This window comes from Dicentrarchus labrax, unplaced genomic scaffold (genome assembly GCF_905237075.1).
Source record: "Dicentrarchus labrax unplaced genomic scaffold, dlabrax2021, whole genome shotgun sequence".
Taxonomy (NCBI): Eukaryota; Metazoa; Chordata; class Actinopteri; family Moronidae; genus Dicentrarchus; species Dicentrarchus labrax.
Window position 1 is genome coordinate 12,319,357 of NW_026136716.1, and position 25,155 is coordinate 12,344,511.

The following is a 25,155-nucleotide window of genomic DNA, read 5'->3' on the forward strand; positions in this document are numbered from 1 at the left end:
TAAGAGCCAACACGTGAGAGGACTACACACAGGACAGTGAGTTTCCACAGGTAGGTGCAATATATTTATATGTGCATGCAAGCATCTGTGTAAGTGTGTCTGTATTAAGTATAAAATTGTGACGGAAATGTATTGAATTTCACAACAAGTAAGTGAAATATTGTGTTTACACAGTGCCAAGTTTTATGTTTGTATACCTCTGTTTGTCAAGTAATTTACTATGATGGAATATAATGTAATAATTTTAAGCATGATTAACAGTCCAGATACAAGATGTGAAGATTCCTAATCCAAACGTAGAAAACTGATGCTAAAGCTGGTTTGTTACAGTACTTTAAAACCAACTTTTGGATCCTGAGGTGTTTATGGAATGTCTTGTGCTTTCATCAAGCCTATAGTGAGTTAACACATAAATCAAATACATGTGACCCTTCAATTAATAATCTTTTATAAGCTTGACTACAGCTTAAGCAGGCTTGTTTCCCAGCACCTCCAGCCACTGCACTGTCCTGTGTCTCACTGCCCTGTTGTTATGAGGGTATGACTTCCGTGTGGTCCGTGAACCACAACCACACACCGGCATGACACAGCAAAATGTGAGGTCAACAACATGAATGTGATACAGTTACACACAGTGGGTTAATAAATGCAGTAGTGTTAGGCACCCATGTAGCACAGTTATGAGTTCAATGATATGACACATGCAGTCCATTTGAAGTATACTGACCACTTAAAAAATGCGAAAAAGCCTCTAAGACGGTGGCTTTGTAGAGAATTGTGTCAATAAATCCAAAAAACTTTTACACCAGAGTCCCTCATTGTTGTTTCCTATAGACTACAACTGAAAACAGATCAAAGTCAGTTGTGATTTTACAGCATTATTATGTTAATCTCTTGTTTTTGCATGAAATATGTTCTGGAAACTAGCTCTGCAGAGGGTTTGTAATACCTGAAATAAGAACAAAACAAACCTGTTTTACTGACTATAGAGTCAATGTAAAATATTTTAAGAAGAAGAATAATGCAGGTTGAAAGCAGTCAGATACTGTACAGAGTTCATTCGTAGTTCAGCAGTGATTTAATAATGTTATGATTTCTGTCAATCATCAGCTTATAATGTCGTACAGTTCTGTAAATCATTTAAAATTCTACCTGAAGGTTGCTCATTTTGGCTGGCGGTTTATGGGATAAGCATACAGCAGCTTATCCCCACAGACGTGACAAAGGCTTTGGCTATGAAGTGAATCCAACTCTGATCGTAGAGAAAAATTTGAATGTTTCCTGCCACACTTTGATGGTCTGTATGTCATTTTTGGCCATTAAATGGTTACTTGACTAGAAGACATTGGGGAAATTCTTTCTAGCTACATTGGTTTTGTGGCGTGAATTTGCAGTGTTTCTCTTGCAGTTGTTTTGTGGTTTTGTGTGTTTTTGGTATTTGCAGCATTTTTCTTTGGCATTTGTTTTGTGGGTTTGTAAGTTTTTGCTTCTGCTTCGTTTCTGTGATTGCAGCATTTTTCTGTTGCTGCGTTTTTCTGTTGCATTTGCTAGTAGTAGCTACAAGCCACTTTTACTACTCTACCTACAGTATATATAAATACATATATAAGGAATTTCTTCACCTATACTTCACCTCTCTGTACTACTATAGTGTGATGTCATTTGTGTTACAGTACGTGTTTTTTTTGTGGTCCCTATTTGGCTGCATGGACTTCGTAACGCTTGCCAAAGTTGACCACGGATGTTTCCAACCCTTTCGTGTGATCCGACCGCAGTGCTGAGGCAGCTACTTGGATTTGGCAAATGCAGATTTCTGTCATCGCTGAGTGGCCTATGTTGAGCAGTCTGCCCTTTTTGATGGGTGGTTGGCAGGAGAATTTAACAGAATAACCAAAACCAGTAATATGGGCCCAGTTTCCTTCCCCCCCAACAGCATTGAGCAGTCGCCAAGATCCTCATAGACCCACTGTATGTCAATGGGATAAGGAAGGCCTTGATGCTTTGGTGTGTTCATGAACCGTAGCTGTGCACAATGTAGCCAATATAACAGCAGGCGGCTGGGTGAAGAGTTCTATATTAGATCATTTATTGGTCTGTGTCATCCTCCCATTATGGAAATAGTATGTGATCACTTCATTGGAAACATGTGTGTCAAAGATGCTATCTACTTGCTAGCTTTCGTCAGTGTGCTTGTGAATCAGTATCCTGGCCGACACTCATTCATATCTCAGCAAAAATCAGATGGATTATCTCCATAACAGTCATATTTTTGCTTGTGTTTTTGCAGTATCTGGGCAGAATAACAGATGATCAAATCACCATTGCCAACAATCAGCTGCAGCTTAGTCGGGGACGTAGCCAGAATGTTAGAAATCAGGAGTCCAGAGTCAGTCAGTCCAACCACACCCAAGACATTTTCTTGAGCAGCCAAAACCAAAAACAGTCTGTAAACATTTCAGCAAGACTTTATTTACAGATTTACATATCAGTGTAATTTTGTCATTTGAACCAGGTGCCAACAAAATTCTTTCCATTTTCTGAGACGTACTGAGACGTGGAAGAAAACAAGACTAAAGGGAATAGTGAAGTTACAATGGGCCTTTAGAGGAAATCGGATATACTAGTAGTTTTGTAAATACTATATATCGGGTACAGTACAGGGAAACAAAAAAACTAAACAAAACAAATTTTAGAATGATGAGGGTCTTGTCAATCATTTATTGTAGAAGTATTTTATTGGTACCTGATTCATACAGCAAAATTAGATTGTAAATCACTCCCTACTCTCCCTACTTGATAATCTGAATGTTGTTTTAAAGCCTTCCCCACAATGCCAGGAATATAACCCTGCTGGACAAATGCAACATTTCTTCATTTTATGTATGTTTTTGGCCTAAAACAGTCAAATTTAGGAATTTTGACGCCAATAAGTGTACAGAGGACATGACCTTGGTGTCTTCTTTGGTAGTTACAGTGGTGATAACCAATCCCTCTCTTCAGCTGTTGCTCGGTTTCTCTCTGAAAATGCATCAAAATTCTTTAAGATACCAACAGAGCATGGTAATTATTTTCCTATCTGACCACTTTTCATGCAACTCACTTCCTTTCTCTGCCATGTTTTTCTGTAACCTCGCTGGTCAGACAATCAAGAGGCCCCTCCACAAATTCCCAGTGGACCAGTGTGGCCCTCAGAGCCCCTTGATTGAGGTGCTTAACCTCTAATAAGTCTCTCTGCGTCCAGGCGTATGTAAAGGCTCTCTATGGAATGCAAACCCTCGCCAGAAAGAGCTGCCGAGTCAGCAAAGAACCCGATAATTGAATAATCAGGTTATAATGGAAGCGATGGCCTGTGATGATATAATTACCTCGCAGGTACCCCACAACGTTGTCATGTGCACAACAATGGAGACATGTGGGGTACTAATCACTGAAAATTAATCAAATTATTATTTCTGTGGACTTAGTTAGACTCCCGCAGAGTTTTCTTCATGACTTTAATTCTCCACGGGGATGAAAAACAGGAGTCTTTCTATTTTCTGTCAGTTGTAGCGGAAGGGGGGCTTATTATTTGATGTTTTGAGATAATCCAGCGCTGCATTCCACCCTGGGACAACCTCAGCCCAGAGTGTGAATGTCTGGGAGCCTCAACCACATTATCACTGTACAGCTGACTTGCTGGCTGGAGGCTTGACTTCCACACTCACTTTTATCCCTCTTTCACTACATCAGTGTATCCAAGAGTGTACACAGCACCGCTTGAAACAAGTTCAACTCTATCAAATATTATACTGCTATCCTGTGTAATATACTGTAAACTATAATGTACAATATTGGCTATCATTGTTACAGCAGTGTTAAAATTACCTTCCAGGCGTTCACACTGGCAAACCAAGATGTTAAACATTGTTAACATTGTATGGTTTACACAAATTGACCACTGTTCGTGTTGCTTAAGGGTTGTGTGAAATGAGACTAGTCCAACAACCCCACAAAATCCCCATATTGTGACTTCAGGCTCAGTGAGCAACAGGAATCTAGCTTCACTAGATTTAACTGAAAGCAGTTCATTGCAGGCAAAGACTGGATGGGCGAGGGAGAGGCAAGGTCGTACTCACTTTTCTGTAAAATGATCCGGACGAACAGTCTTGATTAATCTCATTAAGGGGCTACATTGAAGGCTTAGTGAGAATCCACACAAACAGAGGTAAGTTCAGCATAAGGACAGGAGTGTTCCTCGAGACTCACATTCTCAAAATATCTTTTACATCCTTCTTTTTGTATGTTTTTATCTATTTTGTACCACTTAACCAAATAATATGTGTAACTATTACTGCATTAATTTTGCGCATTGTTGTCTAGAAACAATTCAAGTTTCATTTCAATATGACCGATTAATTGGCCATTCTAGGAAGTCAGGTCCTTAGATCCAACTACGCATCAATTCAAGCAGAATTATGGTGGTCAAATGATGACATAAGCAGCTTTATATACTGTGCTTAAAGGCAGTTGGTTTCTTGATTATGACACTAATGAAACCACAAAAATCTGGATCCATCAAGGGGATTTAAAGTGCTGCATTTGCTATGTAGACAGGAGCGGGATTATAAATCGCATTCTTGGTGTATTTTCTTTGTTTTTGACAATGTGTTAGCTAAAATATTAAAGGAATAGCTAGGCATTTGGAAAATGATTTGCTTTGTTGCCAAGAGTTAGATGAGGAAATGTATAGCATTTTCATGTCTGTAGGCTAACTGTACAGCTGGAGCCAGCAGACAGTGTAAAGGAGAACTGGATACCACTATGACAAACTGGCCTTAAAGCTCGGCGAACTTGGGGAAAACAGCTAGCCTGGCTCTGTCCAAAGGTTTAAAAAAAATCTAAATTTTTGTACAGTTTAATAAATTAAGTTAGCTTTAGTATTGGTAAGCGGACTTCTTTCTCCCACTGCTTCCAGACTAAACGGAGCTAACTGAGCGTTAGGCGACTGGTGATTTTTCTGATTTGCACTATTTTGCTAATTGTTACCGTACATTTGCACAGGCACAGTGCTGCAGTCACTTATTGGTCCTTCTGAGCAGCATGGAGAGCAGATGCCTTTATAAATACGTGAGAGAATGTAAAATGGTCGTTGTTCCATTCATCAACGCTCACATGGTTGACTGTAAGAAATGTAAAGACGGCTTAGGTTACACTAACACAAAGAAATGTTCATAGACACGTTGACCTATTTGTTGAAGCATTTCACCACTGGTGCAGACTGACGAACTCTGCTGAGCAAACTTTCCACCCTAAATGATGAGCAGTTTCATCTCACAGTTAGTATATTCTAATTGGAAATCAATGGGGAAAGAAGCAAAAGAAAATATGAATTAAGACAAAAAAACTAACAACAAATGAGCATAGACTGGGATCAGGATAAAGTACCTTAAATTTCCAGTGACGCCCCATAAAACTCTGAAAGCAGCACATACACATCACGGGACAACTCACTATAGTTAAAAGACTCATGTAGGGGATTGCCCCTCAAAACATTCCCATAAAACCTCAAGGAAAGATTATCAGCATCAAATATCTGGCCTACCACAAGCCTCAGGAGAGCCCTGTACAGTGTGGACATAAGGCCAGAGGTTACATTTAAGTGACTCCTCTTTTACAGGGTATATTTTTCACACAGGTTGAAGAGGGAAGGGGTTAAGCCACAGGAATGTTTACCTATTTAGGAGATGGGGAGTTAGAGGTCTGATGTTGACCACATCAGGACCTCCACTTTTAAATGGTTCAAACGAGGCAAGAAGACCACTTTGAGTGTGTTTGACCTGAAGGTTGAAGGCAGCAGATTAATGGGTCTGGTCTTTCTGCTCAAAAAATTAGAATCATCCTCCAAATATTTAATTGTATTCACCTTTCTGGTCTGATAGTTGGCCGACTATAATCAAATGGATGGCCTTGTGTTGTCAAACATCCACGCCGTTGAGTTGCTTTTGAGCTGCGGGGTTGCTACACTGTACTGACCCTAACCTCCGACCTCCCTCAAAGGGGAAAAAGAAAATCTGCCAAGTAACCCATTTATTTCACTTGGTTTAAATCATTAAATCCTTTGTTAAGCTGTCAAACTTTATGTTACCCTAACCCATTTTATTCATTTTGTTAATTCAAAAAGAACTGACTTGGCTTCAACTATCCAGTTGGTACCACAGAAAGAGCAAGTGATGCTGATGTTGTGTAAAAGGAATTCCACTTATTTATCTTCTTCCTGAGAGTGAGATTGCAACTCCCTCGTTTCACCCTCGCCTTCCAAGCGCGTAGGAGGGACTACAGTGGCTGTGAAACACACAAAAAACAAAAACACCACTAACTAGAGCCAGCGTTTGGTTTGTTTCTTCTGGGCTATCGTAGAAACATGGCTGTTCAACATGGCTCCAGTGAAAGGCGACACGTGACGTCTGTAGATGTAAAAGGCAATTTTTGCCACTTCAAAATTTTAAACACTGGACCTTTAAATGACTCGATTTCACACGGGACAAAAACACCGGTCTCTTGGTTCAAAGTCCTGCGTTTAAAGGGTACCGTGTGCAGATAGATACAGATAGATAGCTAGTATCTTCTCTGTTATAGTTTCCTTAAGTCAAACCTACCAAACCCCCTTACATCTTCATGTTATCTCAACAATGTCGTAGTACAAAATACCAGTCACTGGTAGCAAACCTGTTGTGCTGTCTTTATCTTACCATCCTTTGTGCTACACAATAGCTTTTGTGAGGCGACCTATTCAAAGAACAGAAGTGATTAAGGCAGCTCTTGTCGCACTAAGCGGGAATGTTTGTGGCCAGTAAGCAGGAGTGTGTATGTACAGCCGTAGACATGTGGCTAGCAACCAGGTTGGGTTACAATGAATGAGCCGGCAGGTGTCAGGTATCTGTTGTGCTGACCCTACGTTTAGAGACTTGAGCGTTGGACGCCATAGTCAACCTGAGACCTTCTGCTTGTCGGATGATCTCTGTAACCAATCCCAAAACTTGCAGACATTAGTTTCACACCGGCGTAAGGAGGTAATGTAATTTAAGGATTTCGATACTAACAATTTCTTTATCATGACACAATTACACACAAGGCATGGTCTTGCTTACCAACACAGTTCAGATCACTTTAAATTTCAGTTTTAAGTTTTGATATTTAACACCTGAACTTGTTTTTGGCTCAGATATTGTTGGCTAAATTTACAGTGTCATAAAACTACAATGTTTTTGTGTATATTGAGCCCTTGTCTGTGCTGCATGTGTGTAATATGTAGATAAGTATTTTACTGTGTGCTGTACTGTAGCTCAGCTTGTGCTCATTGGAAGAACTCAGCAGATATCATAACCAAAGCAGATTTTTTCTTTCCCCCACAGTGTCACTTCCTATTAAAAGTTTTGAAAACCTTGCAGTTATACAACAGGATAGACGGAGGCTGGAGGAGTTTCACAATGCATACCGCTGTATATCAGTGACCCACTGCCCTTGTCCTGGATGCCAGACACCAATAAAAGCTGCCATAAAGCATGCAGAAATTGCCACGGCTGGTCTGAGTTACACCCCGTGGCACCACGTTTACAGGGGCTACAGGTTTGTCAGGGCAGAACAATGGCGACTGTATAGAAGGACCCTTAACGCTGGGGTTTTATTTGGCCCCTGGGAAGCAGAGCAGAGTCTGCATTTGAAGAGAGGATATGCAGTGGAGTGCACACGTGCGGTTGAGGAATTTGTGCATTGTATATGATTGCAAGACTTTTTACCACTTCCTGACTCTTGACCCCTTGACTTTTAGATTTTTTTTCTGGGGGGTGGGGGGAGTCTCTACTAATGAGGGAGGCTAAAGTAATTTCTGACATAAATTCATATAAGGACCGACCCATGGAAATAGTGTAATTTGAACGAGTCAGTATATCTTTAGCTTGATGAATGTCAGCATTGTACTCAGGTATCATTGTGTATTTTATGATTTTATTACTTTTGAAAGAATTTACAGTAATTTTTTATATTTCTGAATATTTGATTATATCATTAGAATTTTAAATAGTTTAAGGCTGAAGAACACATCTTAATTTTTTAACACAAAAATGATTCACTTCATTAAGAAGGCATTTAACAATATAAATAATACAGTATGGCAGATGAGTTCCAAAGCTTTGTTGAAATGAACTGCTTTTGTGCTGTAGTTAGCAGCTGGAATCGACTGTTATCACCACCAGACGTTTGCATTTCACTAGCTGTGGAGACTGGGATATGCACCCGGGGATGTAGGTAATAGGTTGTGTTTTGTTAGGTATGTGCATATATATGTGTGTCTGTGTGTGGTTGCAGTGTGGGAGTGTGTATGTATAGACGCTTTTGTGCCATTATTGGCTTTGCTACTGTACTGCAATTCACATTGAGCACTTGAACGTTATCTAATCTATGTAAAGGTTCATGCCTTTATCAACATAACCATAAAGGGCCACAGTCCGCGCTATCCTTGAATGAACCGCATGAACACAAAAGTGTTGAATCATTCTCCTTTGTTTTGTTTAATTTGTCCGTTCTGTACAATTGGCAGCAGTACTCCCTCTACTCAAATGTAGAGTAACCAGGAGACACGACATTCAGATGTACTGAACATGCTGTATCGAACTGACTCCAACGATAGGGAGTCCTTTAGCAGTTAAACCAACTTCTCATAAAGTCTGTGAGCACATCACATTGGACCTGCCAAGACAACAGAAAAAGGCTGAACTGTTCAACTACTTGGATGAGTGTTTCGAGTGGCAGATTGGTTTGGTTTTGGAAGGTTGAGGGCTTTTAGAAAGTTTGAGGCAGTATGATTCATTTATAGCATAATCCTTCTAGCTGAGACACAGGTATGCATGTGTCAGTCTCCACGTTTGCTTGTGATTTATACACCTAGTAAGTTAACCTAATATGTCTATACAGTGGAATGCAATTTTCTGAATGAAGTCCTTGGAGCAGAGTGTTAGCTGGAGCCTGGACTTTTTACTGTGGCTATAAATGCTCAGCTGAATGAGCACAGGCAATGACACAGCCCATTAAATGTGCTGAGAGCTGCTTGAGGTGGCCTAAATGGTTAAGACGCCGAGACCATTTACAGGACAGAGTCCACAATTGGGAGCTCGGAGGCTGGTGGTTCTCTCATGTTTCAGCAATCTAATGTATGTGGATGAAAACAAATAGTGATTTTGAATCTGGTTAAACCATGCAGATGAGTTGTGGTGTGACCAGTGTTCAAGTCACTCCTCAACTCAGCGCCTCCATTATGTTTTTGGGTTGTCACACATATTATATGAGTCTGGACAGACATAGATATAAACTGCAACATGACTGGTTGGAGGAGGCCTACAGCCGGGCCAGTAATTGTAATTCTCAGTAGAAGGAGCAGATGCCTTTTTAAGGATTTTAATGTGGAACTAAGGACTCAACTTGACTTGATTTAACCTGCGACTCGACTTGGCCTGCCCAAGAAAACATTTCTTGCAACTTGCTTGACACTTCCAACCCGGGGGTCAGGACCCCCATGAGGGATCGCCAAAGCCTCACAGGGGGAATCAATCACTTCTTGATTTGAAGGGGTGTAAGGAACCGTATATAAATATACACAGAGGGCAATGTTTTCATGCTTCTCTTCATAATACATTAAGTAAGAGAGGAAGGGGAGGACCTTTCGCTGATGACGTCATAATTTAGCATTACAGCATTATGAAATCTTAAAATAACGTAAGTGCAATCGCACCGCTACTTTAAGGTAAAGGTGTTGCCAATAAAGACCTGCATTTGGAATATAACTACTCATTAATAACATTAATAATATATAATGTCAATATCAGAGCTAAGTGCTCAAATTAAATAGCCATTTAAACAGTAGTTGTGTAACCCCTTCGTTGTTGGTATATATTCACGCGCCACTCTCAGTCCAAACATAGTCCCTGTGTGTGTGTGTGTGTGTGTGTGTGTGTGTGTGTGTGTGTGTGTGTGTGTGTGTGTGAGGCGCGCGCTGCACCGGCCGGCAGCTGTACAGTGGCCGGAACAAACCATTTCACCAGCCGGACACGGGGGTGGTCGCGGTGTGGAGACCGGCAGGCAACGTGGAGGTAGGCAACGTTATGTCGAAATGTCTGCGATTTATCCTCTTACACGACACACCTGGCGAGGAATAATGCACATTTTCACCGTTTTTATTTAAAGCATCATTTACAGAGCATCGTGTGAGACTTTAATTGCGCCACCTGTGCTGCTCAATACCGCCTGTTCTCGTGAAACTGTTAAAAAACTGTTGTATGAAGACGTGTTGCCTTCAATACGGTGATAACTGAGCCTTCACAGCAGCCCGTGTGTTGCTACCACTGACAGTACAGGTTGCTACAGTATCATTTCCGTTATTTTCCCCCCCTCCGGTGTGCCAGTGATAGTGAAAGGTGGCTTATGAAAGGCTCGCTGGCGCGCGTTACGTTATGTGGTCACATGGCACAAGAGGGGGACAATGTGAAAGAAAAGGAAGAGTGGCAACGGAGGTCGCAGCAAATGCAACCCCCCCCCAACCTTTCATAATTCAAATATATGGATCTGAAAGACCGGATAAAAGACTACATAAACGAGTGTTCTGTTCAAAATACACCATAAAAAAAATACAATACAAAAACAATGTGGATGTAGATGTGTTATGCAGTGTCAACTCAATATTTCAGTTACTTGTAATGTCTCCTCCATAATAAAAGTATGTTGTACACAAGTAAAGTCCTAAATAGCAAAAGTGAGGTCATTTGAGTGATCTTGTGAGAAAAATAGTCCCCAGAAAGATCCACATGTTCATGCATGAACTGACAAATGTAGTCCTTGAGTGTGCTGTGCAGTACAGATAAAGCACACACACCCACACAAGTCCATCCTTGAGACACACACAAAAGATAAGTGAGGCAGTCAACTGTCACTATTCAAGCCCGACTGCGAAGATGTGAGTGAACCTGTTCTTTCTTCTCTCTAGAATACGTTTACTGTCCGGCATTATTTTTGTTTGCATTGTGTAGTTACCCTCTTTGACACAGAACATGCATCCTCTTTGGTTTCTCTCCTTCCAACTTCTCTTTTCATTTCTTGTTTTTCTTTCCTCAGGGGGGTGTGTGTGTCTTTGCCGGAACCGATAATGGCCGATAAAATGCCTCCAGAGCAAGGAGACGCGCTGCTGGATAAGTTCCACCAAGGGAGCCTCCACAACGGGATAGAGGTCACCAAAGGCGACGGCCTGCATGCCAGGGGTCAGTGGGCTAGCAAGGCTGAGTTCCTCCTGGCCGTGGCGGGGCAGATCATCGGCCTGGGCAACGTCTGGAGGTTCCCGTACCTCTGCTACAAGAACGGAGGAGGTAAAGCGTGGTGGATAGCAAAGGAGGGGAGGGCAAGAGACAAAGTTTCAGCTGAAATTATCGTTTGTCTTTGTCTCTCTCTGGTTTCCTCTTTTCCTCTCTTGCCATCTTTTAATGATTCTCTGAAAGTAGTGCTGAAATTTGCAACGTATTTGTTACAGCTTAAAGATGGACAGATGAAGAAAGATTCCAAAATATATCTATTATATAATACAAAGCACTACTATTTTTCCAGGTCATATTGGTGACCAGGAATTTAATTTAGGGTTAATATCAAAATGATTAAAGTTTTATAACAATGTAAGGGTTAATTATGCATTATTACTTGGTTGTAGGGTTTAGAATACAGTTACAACTGTGGAAAAAGTTAATTTAGGGTAAGATATTGGGCTGATTGTAATCAGTGAAGGTCCTTATAGTAGTATTATTAATAATAGCACCTTATGTGTTTGTCCAGGTGTGTTCTTTGTACCTTACCTGTTGTTCCTGGTGCTGTGCGGCATCCCCCTGTTCCTCCTGGAGACCTCACTGGGACAGTACACAAGCCTGGGAGGGGTCAGCGCCTGGAGGACTATCTGCCCGTTATTTGGAGGTAATCTTATCTAATTATGTTATCAGTAGACTGCAGTTTGTGCTGTTCTGCTACGACCAACCAGACTCCATTGACAAAACCTAATAATTTTACCTAGCAGATAATCGTAAAACACACTTCAAACTGGACAGACACAAAATATAACTCAACAAAACCGTCTTTGTTAGCCTTTCCACAGTCTTTCCAACAAAATCACCAACGCTGGTTTTGTCCAAATAAACCCTCAATTCACAAAGTTGGATGAGAAAATAGAGAAGCAGGCTGCCATGTAACCATAGCTAATGGTTTGGGACAAATTTGCCCAAAAAGTACAGCCTCCAAAAGTGCTTGCTTTTTGCCACTGACAGGCTCAAATTGTTATTCCAAGTGCCTGAAAACATTGTGGAAAGGATCCTTACAGAGATAGAACTTTTGTTTAACCAGAAACAGCCATAATATCGCAATCGCTCACCACCAGACTCCTTAGAAAAAAGTGGTCATTTTACTTTGCGTAACATTGTAACTTTAACAAGTTGACAGAAACTAAAATATATATAAAATATAAAATATATATATATAATATTTTAGTGTTTAGTGTATTTTCATATATAGATATGTTAAAAACCGACAGGTAGTTGACATATAACGAGATACCAGGATGATTAACATAGGGACACAGGATAAGAACTTGAATGATATGCATGCTGGCACATATATTTGCAAAGCAGCTGAATTAGTAAGAATAAGTTCAAACACATCGATAAGGAAAAACTGAAATATACATTGAAACCAGTCCGCAACCACTGTTTTCTTTTCCCTCCTTCATGTTCTTATTCTCACTGTCTTTTCACGTTCTTCTACATTCAAAGCATTCCTATCCCCACGTCAATACAAAACACATAATAACAATCTGACTGAAATCAGAAGATTTGGCATGCCCTGGCAGCAGCGTGTGTCTGCTCTTCATATTGAATCTCAGCTCATGTATCAACACAGTTCAAGGGTGCAGAAGGCAACACACTCCCCGTCTGCCAATAAAAACACACACTTGAGGTTGACTGTCTTGTTTTGCGTGGTATCTCTTTATCCCAACAAAAGATTACAGTTAAGCATTAACTCAAAACACAACATCAGCGAAACAGAAGAGAAATAAAACACTGTGTGGAGTTACTGAAGTTGTACACATGATCCTGGATGATCCCAAGCCTTCAGGAATGGAAGCTGTTCTAGACAATTAAACATTTGTATGGCAGGGATGCATTGAAGTATCAAAGGCCTAGACCTGGAGAACAGACTCAAGCTGTTTGCAGTCTTCCTCTGGATGTCATACAGTAAAGGAGGACTTTGGTCCACCTTTGGTCCAGGAGCAGTACAATGATTAATTGGTGGATAAATGATACGAATTTAAACCGCAGCAGTCAACATCCATGCTACCCTGTCATTGAGCAACACACACAGAAACGACTGACTGAGCTGTGATTGGTTGATGTTTAAGAGTAACTTAGTTCCACACAGCACGTTGCCAAAGCTAATTATTGATATTATTTTAAAAAGGAAATTCTATTTTTGCCTTCAAGGGGTCAGACATGGCTGTACGCGGTGTTGGACCCCTATTAACCCTCTTCTTCCTCCCTCTCCATGTGCACTGTGGACAGTTTTTACTATACTGGAATGCTACTTTGCCTTAAAGGTGCTGTAAGCGATATTTTTCTGTCTTCCAGTCCCTCCTTTCTGCAGTAAACAAAGAATACATTTTCTGGTCCTTCTAGAGGTCGGACCGATCTGATCCAACATTGATATCGGGTGACAAAATTATGTAGTGCAAATTAATAATTGATTAGAAATAGTAGCAGTAGTATTTAGTAAACAATTCCAAAAAGATATCCAGTAGTGGCCATATATCTACCTCTTCCAGAAGAGTTAGACGTACAGGCGTAGCTTGCACTGGACCATAAACATTCCATAATGAAAAATGAGACAGTCAGCAACTGAGTGAGCTAGTAACAGTTGGCAGCCTCAACATGTTCTTAGTTTGGAGATATTTTAGTCTTGAAACACAGAAAGGTAAGACAGCAACTTGTATACAGCAAACATTCTGAGCGGTGGAAGTTGTCACACTACAGTACCAATCAAATGCAGATCGGAATCAGATTAAAGTGGATTGGTGCATCTTTATCCAAAGCAGCTACTAAAGGGACCTTGCAGTGAAGTTTTTTTCTTGGATCAAAATTTTAAGACATGGATCTTCTTCAAGAACGTCCCTGGAGCAGTTTCAGTTTCACTCAATGACACTTCAGCAGGGTAGCTTTTTGTTCTCAGGCCGCGTACACAGAACTCCTTTTTGCCTCTCGGCCAAGGTTGAGCTACTCAGGAGGCTCAAAGAGGTTATAGAGACAAAATGTTCCACTTAAGCTCACTTTTGTAAAGCAGGTCTTTACATTCTCATGTGCAGGTGTAGTTAAGGCCAGTAGCATGCTATCTGGACCACCTGGGAGACGCACTGTAAACAGAATGTGTGTGAGCGCTGCGCCATATTGCTTTTCTTTTTTCTTTTCTTTTTTTTACTCTGCTCAATGACAAATATTTATGAGTGTGCCAGCATGTGCTGTTCTGCCCCTTGGTCCATATGGCCTGCAGATGCACACACACATTTCCTCATGCTCCTCACAGGGTCACCAGTATTTTGCTGACAGCTTGCCGTGTGAAGGCCATGTGTTGAGCACGGGGTCTAACTGTGCTGTGGCAGAGAATACGCAGCATTTCCTAGGGCACATGTGCTTGTATACAGTCAAACTCACCCTAACAAAGAAATGCTTCTGTAAGGAATTCCTCACTGGTTTGCACATTTAATATGCCATCATCAGAAAGGACTGAATTTCATTAGAGGACACCACAAACAGCTATTTGTCTGCAGCCTACACTCTCCAACCCACTCAAGGCCTCATAAGACCCTTATTCATTCTTAATGAAGATAAACTCGATGTGGGCTGCGAGTCGAGTGTCACAATAAATGGATGCTTTCATCTGAAACTCAAGTGACTTGGATGTGATAACAGAATGTGTGTGCATGAATGCTTTGAAGCTCATTTGTTTGTGTTACTGAGACACTGTAATCCTGCTGCACATCAGCCAATGATAGCCTGCTTGTGTAAATCACCACACCCTGAATGTCAGTCCGTCCGCACCTTCTCCTGTCCCTGCAGGTCTCGGCTATGCCAGTCAGGTGATGATCCTGCACGGCTGCGTGTACTACATCGTCATCCTGGCCTGGGCCCTCTTCTACCTGTCCTACAGCTTCCAGGCAGAGCTGCCCTGGTCGCACTGTAACAACACATGGAACACTGGTCAGTAAGGACAGGAAATTAGAAGCTTCTGTCATTGCATTGTGAGGCCGCTGTGTAAAACTTTAAGGGGTAACTAGGGTCTATTTTGTGTGTGTGTGTGTGTTCTGCTGCAGCGGCGTGTGTCCTGTTTGACCACCACAACCAGTCAGCCAATGGGAGCAGCCTGCCTGAGAATGCCACTTCCCCTGTAATGGAGTTTTGGGAGTGAGTGTAGCTTTCTTGGTCCCCCATGAGTGTTTTGTATTGATCACACATTAACAACTGTGTGTGTGTTCTAGGCGAGAGGTGCTCCGTCTCTCCAGCAGTTTAGACGAGCTGGGCCCCATCAGCTGGAAGCTGGCTCTGTGTCTGGCCATCGTCTGGCTGGTCTGTTACTTCTGTGTCTGGAAGGGAGTCAAGTCCACGGGAAAGGTGAGCAGAACACACCAACATCATTGCAGTCCATGTGTGAGGACATTAGAAGCTCTAGAGTGTCTAGTGTCTAGGTAATAGATTTGTTTCTTACATGAGCAATTCACAGACATCAAGTAGTGGCAGCAAGAACGTTGGTGAGAAGCAGGTGCAGTTGAAAGTGACTGCTGGAAGTTATTTATTGTAGTAAGGCTGGACTGAACTGCTAATAATTCGGCAAATTCAATATGGTGCTTGTTTGACAGAACTGGGGGCTCTAGGCTTCGTTTTGTTTGCCTGGCTCCTCTCAGAGCAGAGAGCACAAGGTCAGATAAATAGCATTGTCAATGAAGCCGGTAGTATTTCAGTGTCTTGCTCAAGGGCTTTTTGAGAAGAGCAGATGCTGATTTGTGACCCCAATGCACATTTTTCCACAGCAGGAAGTTTTCCAGGAATTTTTTTTAGGAACACAAGAACTTTACTTAAAGCATGGTCCCGGAACTAAATGTAAACTCCTCTTCTTCTGGTCGAAATGCAATGTAAAGTTGCTAGAGTTCCTCAAAAAAAAAGGTTAATGGCTTCCTGAAAAGTCTGTGGAAATTTTTTTTTTTCAGTTTCTATTTTTGAATGTATGTTTAATTAATTAAAGAGAGAGTGCATACAGGGCTGCATGTTCCTTCCTTCGTCTGACTGAATCATTCCGTTTTGGAGGCTTTACTATTAGATACCAAGAAATCATTTAATTTTCTACAAACCAGGCCACATCAGTAGCAGTCTTTTTTAGAGACAACAAAACCCTCAAAGTTAGAAACAGAACATAAATCTTTTATATGGCTAGCAAATGAAATAAGGGACTGGGCACTGCAGTCATTTTGGAGGTCTTGTTTGTTGTGTCACGGCCACCATCCGTCAACAGGTTTTAAGACTCCAATTTTCCAGGGTTCCCTCTTTCAGTATTTCAGCTCTGTCTGAGGACATCACAGACAGACGTGTCCCTCCTGTTTTCTCGCTCTCCATGCCGTCCTGACCACATCCCCGCGCGCTGTGTACATTCTAGGTGGTGTACCTGACAGCCACCTTCCCATATGTCATGCTGTTTGTGCTGCTGGTGCGCGGTGCCACCCTGCCTGGAGCGACCCAGGGCATCATCTACTACCTCAAACCCAACCACACCCGCCTGGCAGACCCACAGGTGCAAACAGACAAACAGACACACACGCACACACACGCACACTAGAGATGTGTGTAGGATATACTACATTACAAAAGTCCCTGGTACAGCAGCTCCTACAGGTATGGGGCCCCATCAGGTGAGATGTGCAGTCCAGTAGACTTTTTTTTCCTTCATATTTTTGTTTTACATCTGCAGCTGCAAGAGTTTATCCTCCTAAAATGAAGTGTTTGGTCTCAGCAATTATTTGTCAAAAAAAAACCAGCTTGTGTCCTATTTTAAGTAACTGGAGTTCATGAAAGACACAACATTGTCTCATTAGGATGGCCAATCGTTAACTTTAAAATTAAAAATGAAAAGGAAAAAAAAAAAATACCAAACAGGTGCCTACCAAACATACACACATAAAGTCATATTGTTAGGTCAGTGCAGCTTAGACACTGAGAAACAATAGAATCTTTATACACAAGCTTTACATAAGTCTGCACACTTTTTTTTTTTTGCAGTTTAAGGACATGTTTAATATATCATGTGCACACAGGAACAGAACAGTTAATATGTCACCACCAAACACACATTGGTTGTATCTTTTGGCCTGCAAGGGATTTTTTTAGTTTATTTTTAACTTTTTTAGTTTTTTTTTAACTTTTAACTAAGTGTCAGATAAGTTGTAAAGGAAAATAAAAATGTACTAGATTTGGAGCAATTATATACAACCAATGCTACAAGGACAAAAGAACAAAAATATCTTTTAACCCATGGCTGTATTATACTGGATTGAGTGTGTGTATCAGGTAAAGACAGAATATCACATCTGTATAACATGTCATTTTCATTTTCTCCCCTCTCCCTGCCTCTCTCTCTCCCTCTCTCTCTCTCTCTCTCCTCTCTCTCTCTCTCTCTCTAGGTATGGATGGATGCAGGTACCCAGATATTTTTCTCATATGGAATCTGTTTGGGAAGTCTCACAGCGCTTGGCAGTTACAACAAATACAACAATGACTGCTATAAGTGAGACACACAAAACACACAAAACATACAAACAGCAGCTTTCTGGCCACACAGGGCCTCCTTACACTCCTCAGACAAACCGTAGTCACCGAAATGTAAGATGGCTTCCAGAAGGAATGGCTGGAATGGACAGAGAAAACACACTGATACAGCCACACCTTAAAGAAAAGCCCTCGCTGCCATGTTTCCCACACTCCAGGACTCCCACACACACAGAAACAGCCAACTCCTGGCGACTGTATTTACAGTAACTGGCCAGAACTCTGCAATACAGGGCCAAAGACCAAGATCAAGACCTCACTGAATTCTGTTACGTTGCCAGTTTTACTAAAGCCACTTTCATTAGTTTTGGCTTTTGTGTCGCATTGTTTGAATTGTTTCTCCTAATTCTGCATGTATTCCTTCAAGTTGGGTCTCGCTGTAATGCTAAATTAATTGTGTTGTGTGTGTGTGTCTTTCCAGGGACTCTTTCCTCCTGTGCCTCCTGAACAGCAGCACCAGTTTCCTGGCAGGTTTCGCCATCTTCTCTGTGCTGGGCTTCATGGCGGAGGAGCAGGGCGTGGACATAGCCACCGTGGCCCAGTCAGGTTAGTCTCCAGATATTCGCACCAGACAATCAGAGATCTGAGCGCCTACCGAATGTCTAAATGCAAATGATTTGTTTGAACGGCTACTTACAAACACAGGACTCAGCTAAACTAATGCTCTCCTCCCCGTTCTAGAGTAGTAGTAATAATTTTAGTAAGTCATTTTATTAGGTCAACTTCTGTGAACTTTGACACACAATTTATGCTATTGGCTAATTGCAAACGGTTTTGATGCATCGAGGGATCAGAACAAATCCAAAATGGGAGAAGCTAACATATTAGCTTTGTCCAGTTTTATATAATTCTGTCCTGCCGAAGGAAAAGCAACTCAAGTAAAGTTTTCTACTGAATGTTCATTTTGTTATTAATACAACTAGACACAACCAACAGTAATCACCCCTTCCCCCCCCAAAAGCTTAGCACCACGTAATTGATGAGGGCAGGCAAATGAATTTCGCTGTGCCACTTTGTGATGTGACCAGGCACTTAACAGATAAATCTGATGATTCTCCATGTTTTTGATTCAACAAATTTTAAGACCAACACGAGCTTCATTGTTGTGTTTTTTAAATTCTTATATAATGCAGAGAGACTTTATGTTTGAATGACCTGTATTTACTTTGTTCCTCATATTTCTCCTGTGGTGGTTTGTCCTCTCAGGGCCTGGCCTCGCCTTCATTGCCTACCCGAGAGCTGTAGCCATGATGCCGTTTCCCCAACTCTGGGCCGTCTGCTTCTTCCTCATGATCATCATGCTGGGGCTGGACACGCAGGTAGAGAACGCCGCACACGCCGATGATGGATTACTATTGATGGCATTGATGGAGTATCACTAGTAAAACTGACGGCGTACGCGCTCGACCCTGTCTCCCCTCTGTCACTCAGTTTGTGAGTCTGGAGGCCCTGATGACGTCGGTGAGTGACCTTTACCCTCATCTGATCCGACGGGGCCACCGCAGAGAGCTGCTGCTGCTGTTCGTCTGCGTCGTCTGCTTCCTGGTCGGACTCGTCATGGTCACACCGGTAAGTGGATGGGCGTGTGTACAAGGCCGTGATCTTTACCCTGTTTGCTTTTTATGTTGAAGGGTGATGGAGTTTTCTCTCGTTCGCAGGGTGGTCTGTATGTGTTCCAGATCTACGACCACTTCTCCTGCAGCGGAGCCAGCCTGCTGCTCCTCTCCATCTTCCAGTCTCTGGCCATCGGCTGGGTCTACGGTACAAATCCCAACTCTCCCCTGCCTGCCTTTCCTTTTCTCATTTATCTTTCTTTTGCTTCCCCGCCATCTCTCCTCTTCTTACCTTACCTTTCATTTCCTTTTGCCCTGCCCTCTCCTTTAATTTCATTTAATTTCCTTCTCTCCTCTCCTTTTCCTTTCCTCCTTTCATATATTCTCTGTCCTCTCCTTTTGTTTCATTTCATTCCCCCCCGCCCCGTCTCTTTTTCTTCTCTCCTCTCTCTAACATCTCATCCTCTTTCCTCTCATTTCCTCTCTTCTAACATTACATTTGCTTTCCTTCTCTCCTCCCCTCTCATCTCTTTTCCTTTCCCATTTCTTTTCCTCCTCTCTTCTCCTTTCATTTATAGAAAAATAAATGAAACAGCAGTGGAAAGAGTAAAACACTTTGTATCACTCCACTAATGAAAGTAGTTCCTAAAATCTGATAAACACACTCAACTGGTCCGCTTCCTCCCCTCCTTCTGAATTCCAGTTGGAGTCAGTAGACAGTATATTAACATGGCTGCTGCTACCCACTGTTGTAAGGAGACTGGCTCCTAGCCAGGCCCCTGTCTGTCTCCTCCAGACCCTAAATCAGCCCCTGGACCCCCGTCGCCTCTTAGTCTCAGTCTGGTGGCCCCAGGGAGCCCCTATCCCAGCCAGACCTGGGGCTCTAGAGCATTTACAAAACCGTTGTTTGTTTAAAGTGTGAGATGGGTGGAATGTGCCATGTACGCTCCTCAGGACAATACACTGAGTGCTCGAGCATTTAGACAGTTAACTTTGTATCTGGTGAAGAATTAAGACCAGAAATGTAAAAATGGTAGTGCCATCGCAGGTGATAACCAATAAGTCGAGTAGATTAGCACAGCGTGTGTGTGTGTGTGTGTGTGTGTGTGTGTGTGTGTGTGTGTGTGTGTGTGTGTGTGTGTGTGTGTGTGTGTGTGTGTGTGTGTGTGTGTGTGTGTGTGTGTGTGTGTGTGTGTTACTGTGCGTGTGTGTAAATATGAATGAGAAGGAAGCCTGTTTTTATGGCTCTCCCAGCAGTAGGTGAGTGGGGCAGCAGAGTTGAGGAGAGGAGGTTAAAGTGGACTAGGTAACACAGCGGTCAGGACTCCAGTGCACCTTTCCCCCCTTCTTTATGACTGTGGGATTTTACAGTTTTTTAAGGACTCTAACATACGCTGACACTCCTCTGCTGCTGGTTATGTAGGGCTGAAGGAATTTCCCTCCACAGGTACTGCTGTCTTAGAAAAGGGACACCTACTTTACTTTTAGGAGTGAGTCATTAAGATGTTGAAACCTACTCACAGATAATACATACAGGACGGGTTGTTACTCGTATGTCCACATACTGTACATACAGTACATATCGATGAAAAGTGGAATATAACTGATTTTTATATAAGTCAGTTTATCTTAGTAAATTCTCGTGCAGAATTCATGGGGATTGGTTGAATTTGTAACTTCCTGGAGGGACTGTACTATCGTCTCCTGTCAGTGCTTGTACTTGTTACAATTACAACCACTACTACTTGTCTCTACTGCTGCCATTGCTCCTCCTGCTGCTACATAGTACAAACCAATGTCAGATTAAAGTCATGTTTTCTTTCTGAAGACCTTTCTTTCTACTACCTTCCTCTATGGTGGTGGATACTGGTAAAAGAAACCAAAGTTAGCCACCGCCACCAAAAACAACAAGTTCTAAACCGTGATGTTGAAGCAAACCACAAGCAGTCATGGTGAAGTTGTTGTTGCCCACAGGAGCCGAGCGCTTCAGTGCCAACATCAGGGATATGACCGGCTACAGCCCCCTGCCCGTCTTCAAGCTGTGTTGGAAATACTTGACCCCGGCTGTATGCACTGTGAGTGACCCCCTCCCAGCTGACCTGCTTTCACACTGTTTAGTGTCTGCTTGCTGTGAAATAGTATACTCATAAACGCATGTTTGGGGTATCATACCACTTCCTACTCGTGCCTGACAATCGGTCAACCTCCTATGCGGCCTTTCCATGTGTCTGAATATTTATGTCATACTCAATCCATAACTGTTTGCACTTCTGTATCTGGAAGGCAAATCCAGAGTACTGACACCCCCCCCCCACCAGAATGTATCCTGCGTTCTGTTGTAATGTAAAAGTATAATGATAATATCTTTAGATATCTAATAGATTTTCACTGCCTTTCAGTGCATCACAATATGAATGTTATTCAGAAGTTATTTTATTATCTATTTATTATCTATATATGTTGTTATATGTAATATTACATACATGGAATCTAATACATTGAATATGTTGTGTTATATGTAATTCTTATGTTTCAGTCATATCTTCTCTTCTATTTTATGTGTTCTTTATGAAGTTTGAATAGTCCAGGAGAGTTTAAGTGTCTCTTTAAAGAAATAGTTCAACATTCTGGGAACTACGGTTATTTATTTTCTTGAGAGAGTTACGTGAGAAGATTTATTACCCTGAAAAACAACTAGCCTGGCTGCGGCTAGCCTCCAAAACTGAAGTGTGCCAGACTATTTCTTGGGCGAGACCAGTTGCCAAGCAACCAGGTTTTTACACTTACACAAACAAGGTGTAACGTGTTAATTGGCAAGCTTTAGAGGTGCTGCTAGGTGGATTTTGTTACCTTAGGACAGAGCCAGGCTAGATCTTTGCCCCTTTTTTCCAGTCTTTGTGCTAAGCTAAGCTAACTGGCTGCTATCTCAGCTTCATATTTACCACACAGGCGTCCGTCCAAGTGATATCGATCTTCTCGTATAACTCGAAGAAAGCGAGTAAGCATGTTTAATTGTGAAATACTGAATTGTTTCACCTCTCTGGCGTAAAACCTGAGCCCATGTTGTGTCAAACTGATTCCTATTTGCAAAGACAGAACTGACCCGGTCCCCCTCCTGTCTGTCTCCTGCAGGCTACCTTTATGTTTTCCCTGGTGCACTGGACTCCACTGAGCCTGGGGAAAGGCCTGGTGGCTCCAGCCTGGGCCACCACGCTGGGCTGGCTCCTTACACTCTCCTCCGTCTCCCTGCTTCCCATCTGGGCCATCTACGCCCTGGTCACCACCCCGGGAACTCTGCCACAGGTTGTGCTGCTGATAATATATTATTAACCCAGACAGGTTAAAAAATCCATTCTTTTTTGTCAGATAAAGAAACATGATTTTAAAACTGAAGGTAGAATAAATGTTCAGAGTGACAAGGATGTAATGATGTTGAAACAATCAATTAACTGTGACTTTTTGCCCCCCCCCCAGCGCATCCAGCTTCTGTGCAGCCCTGCCAAAAAATCGTCACTGGCCCTCCGCCACTTCCCCACCAACAACTCGGCGCTCACCTACAGCCCTGCACTGCCCCTGACTGAGAAGCCAAAGGAGCCGATCACAAACGTCATCCAGGATCACACGGCCTAATAATGGTCAGCGACGATATAATGCTGGTCAGCCAATCAGGCGTGGTGAAGGGGAGGGTCGAGGGTAGAGTTAACGCTGCTGGATCCCAAATAAGGGGCTGGATCCTCGTTACTCCACATTTCTAGACACAGATATGTCGTAACAGACCACAGAGGCCTGTTTTAACTCAAAAGATCCTCCAGTGGTCTATTGTTTAGACAGTCCTCATCAATTCATAAAGGTGATACAGGTCCCTGAATTGGGACGCAGCTCACTTTACCTTTAAGCCCTGCCCCACCTCCTGTTACCGGCTGCCAGAGTTAGTTATTGTAAAACAATGCACACTCCTGTCATCATCTGCTTTTATCCTAAACCTTTCTGTTATTCACTAGTGGAATCACTGTATTTTGGACAATTTAATAACGGCCCTTACAGCCGTTCTGATAACAATGATGTTCTCGGTTGATTTTTTTTGTTTTTTTTTTGGGCCAGCACTTAGGAGTAACTTAGTCCACCACTTAACTCTCTATGAGAGATTGCTACTTCTGCAGCTTCCGGCTGATTTCTGTTATCATCTGAAATGACTATGAATCGGATGTGTTTTATACGATTTGTCTTTTGTATGTGCTGCGCTCTCGGTTATTGCCATATCATGGAGCTCGAATGGTTCATAACATGCCTTAACACCCAGACCAAGGGGTTCTAATGCAAAGGTTGCGTTAGCCAAATACTTTTTACTGCCAATATATCAAGAGCTTAACTTTACAACTTTAATGCTTGATATGTGCAGTAACTGTTTTCATGCATTCTACACGTTTATTTTTTTCAGAAAGCGGGCAGGAAAGTTATTTAGACTCTTTGTTTAGTTGCTGCGCAAGGTGAAGATGCTGCAAAATAAAAGAGGCATTACAAGCATGTCTTTGCACTGTACCAAAAGTAACTGTCAAGCTGGGAATCATGCAATCATGGTACCCGAATTAGCATGTATGAATACAATATCACAATGTCGCTGCTGTGTCGACAAAATGAACGTTTTTAAATAAGAAAATAACTGCAAAATAACTGGTGCCACTCCAGTGTGATTCTCTTTGTAGAGGACATTACAGCGTCTCTTAACTGTAGTATGCGAATGGTGACATGCAGTAGATCTTAGCAAATGAATAAATTACCTCTATGCACTGTAGGGATGTTTATATTGTTCAGAGGAAAATGCAGTTCATGAATGTGAAGAGTCATGTCAGTTTTATAGAAATATCTCGTTTGTCTTTTTCCTTCAATGACCTCCTGATGCAGGAAGCTAGTCAAAATGACCACTGCTGTTTTATCAAAATAAAAGGCAGCTAGAGATTAGTCTTTTTCTCTAGCAGTAAAATTTAAATTCATAATGTTCCTTTTCATATAGGAGAAAAAGGTGTTTTGAATATCTGACTTTGCTTTTTTCATCATGAGGTCTTCGCAGTCTCAGTGTGGTTCACGTTGTGCAATCACCGTTAACCTACTGTACTTTAAGTCTAGGACACAATGTACTCTTCGCTGGGAAAACTCCAGAACCAGGGGGATAAGGAATATTTCTTGAGTGAGTGTGATGTGTTTAATAATGCAAACTTCAAACTGCTGTTTTTCCTTGCACCGTCATCCAAACCCGGATGGAGTTTTTGATTGAAAATCTTTCAAACGCTCCTCTGAGATTAATTTAAACCCATCTGGTGTCTTTATAACGGGCTTTCATTCACTTCCAGTTGATCCAAGTGTGTTATAATCTGTTTACAGCTGTATAGATGTGCCTTTTTATTTTAGAATTGGCTTTTGTGTGTGTATCATTCTTTTCTTTTCTAATTTTTAAATATATATATATATACATTGTTTATTTGTGTTGTTGTTTTTCTCAAAAAGAAGTTGAGTGAGAAGGTGTGTGTGTGCAGGTGTGTGTTTTTGTTCCGCAGAACAGAGTATACCTGTGGTTGAGGCTAGCTGTCACACGGGAGATGTTGCGCTCTCCCTCGGCGCCATGGTAACAGATGCTAAGAACACACCTGGCTTCTAGGAAGAGAGAACGAGAGGAAAGGCAGAAGAGATGG

At 41.9% G+C, this 25,155-nt stretch overlaps 1 protein-coding gene across 3 annotated transcripts; it reads left to right on the forward strand.

Annotated features, from left to right (window-relative positions):
* On the forward strand, positions 1-24,942 carry LOC127378890 (sodium- and chloride-dependent GABA transporter 2-like). 3 transcript variants are annotated; one of them, XM_051428237.1, is made up of 15 exons: positions 1-50; positions 11,140-11,387; positions 11,845-11,979; positions 15,162-15,302; positions 15,416-15,506; positions 15,581-15,713; positions 16,750-16,884; positions 17,771-17,874; positions 18,337-18,461; positions 19,122-19,234; positions 19,347-19,484; positions 19,574-19,676; positions 21,443-21,543; positions 22,601-22,771; positions 22,943-24,942. In XM_051428237.1, exons 2-15 carry the CDS (start codon positions 11,171-11,173, stop codon positions 23,096-23,098), a joined length of 1,863 nt encoding a protein of 620 aa, XP_051284197.1. In that variant the 5' UTR covers positions 1-50; positions 11,140-11,170; the 3' UTR covers positions 23,099-24,942. The 3 variants fall into 3 exon arrangements, with proteins under 3 accessions (XP_051284197.1, XP_051284196.1, XP_051284195.1); XM_051428236.1 differs by lacking the exon at positions 1-50 and adding an exon at positions 6,964-7,049; XM_051428235.1 differs by lacking the exon at positions 1-50 and adding an exon at positions 10,915-10,981.
* The last annotated feature ends 213 nt before the right edge of the window (positions 24,943-25,155 follow it).

Coding starts and splice junctions, on each gene's coding strand:
- LOC127378890 (XM_051428235.1), top strand. Junction 11,388..11,844: donor CTGCTACAAGAACGGAGGAG/GTAAAGCGTGGT, acceptor GTGTTTGTCCAG/GTGTGTTCTTTGTACCTTAC. Junction 19,485..19,573: donor GACTCGTCATGGTCACACCG/GTAAGTGGATGG, acceptor TCTCGTTCGCAG/GGTGGTCTGTATGTGTTCCA.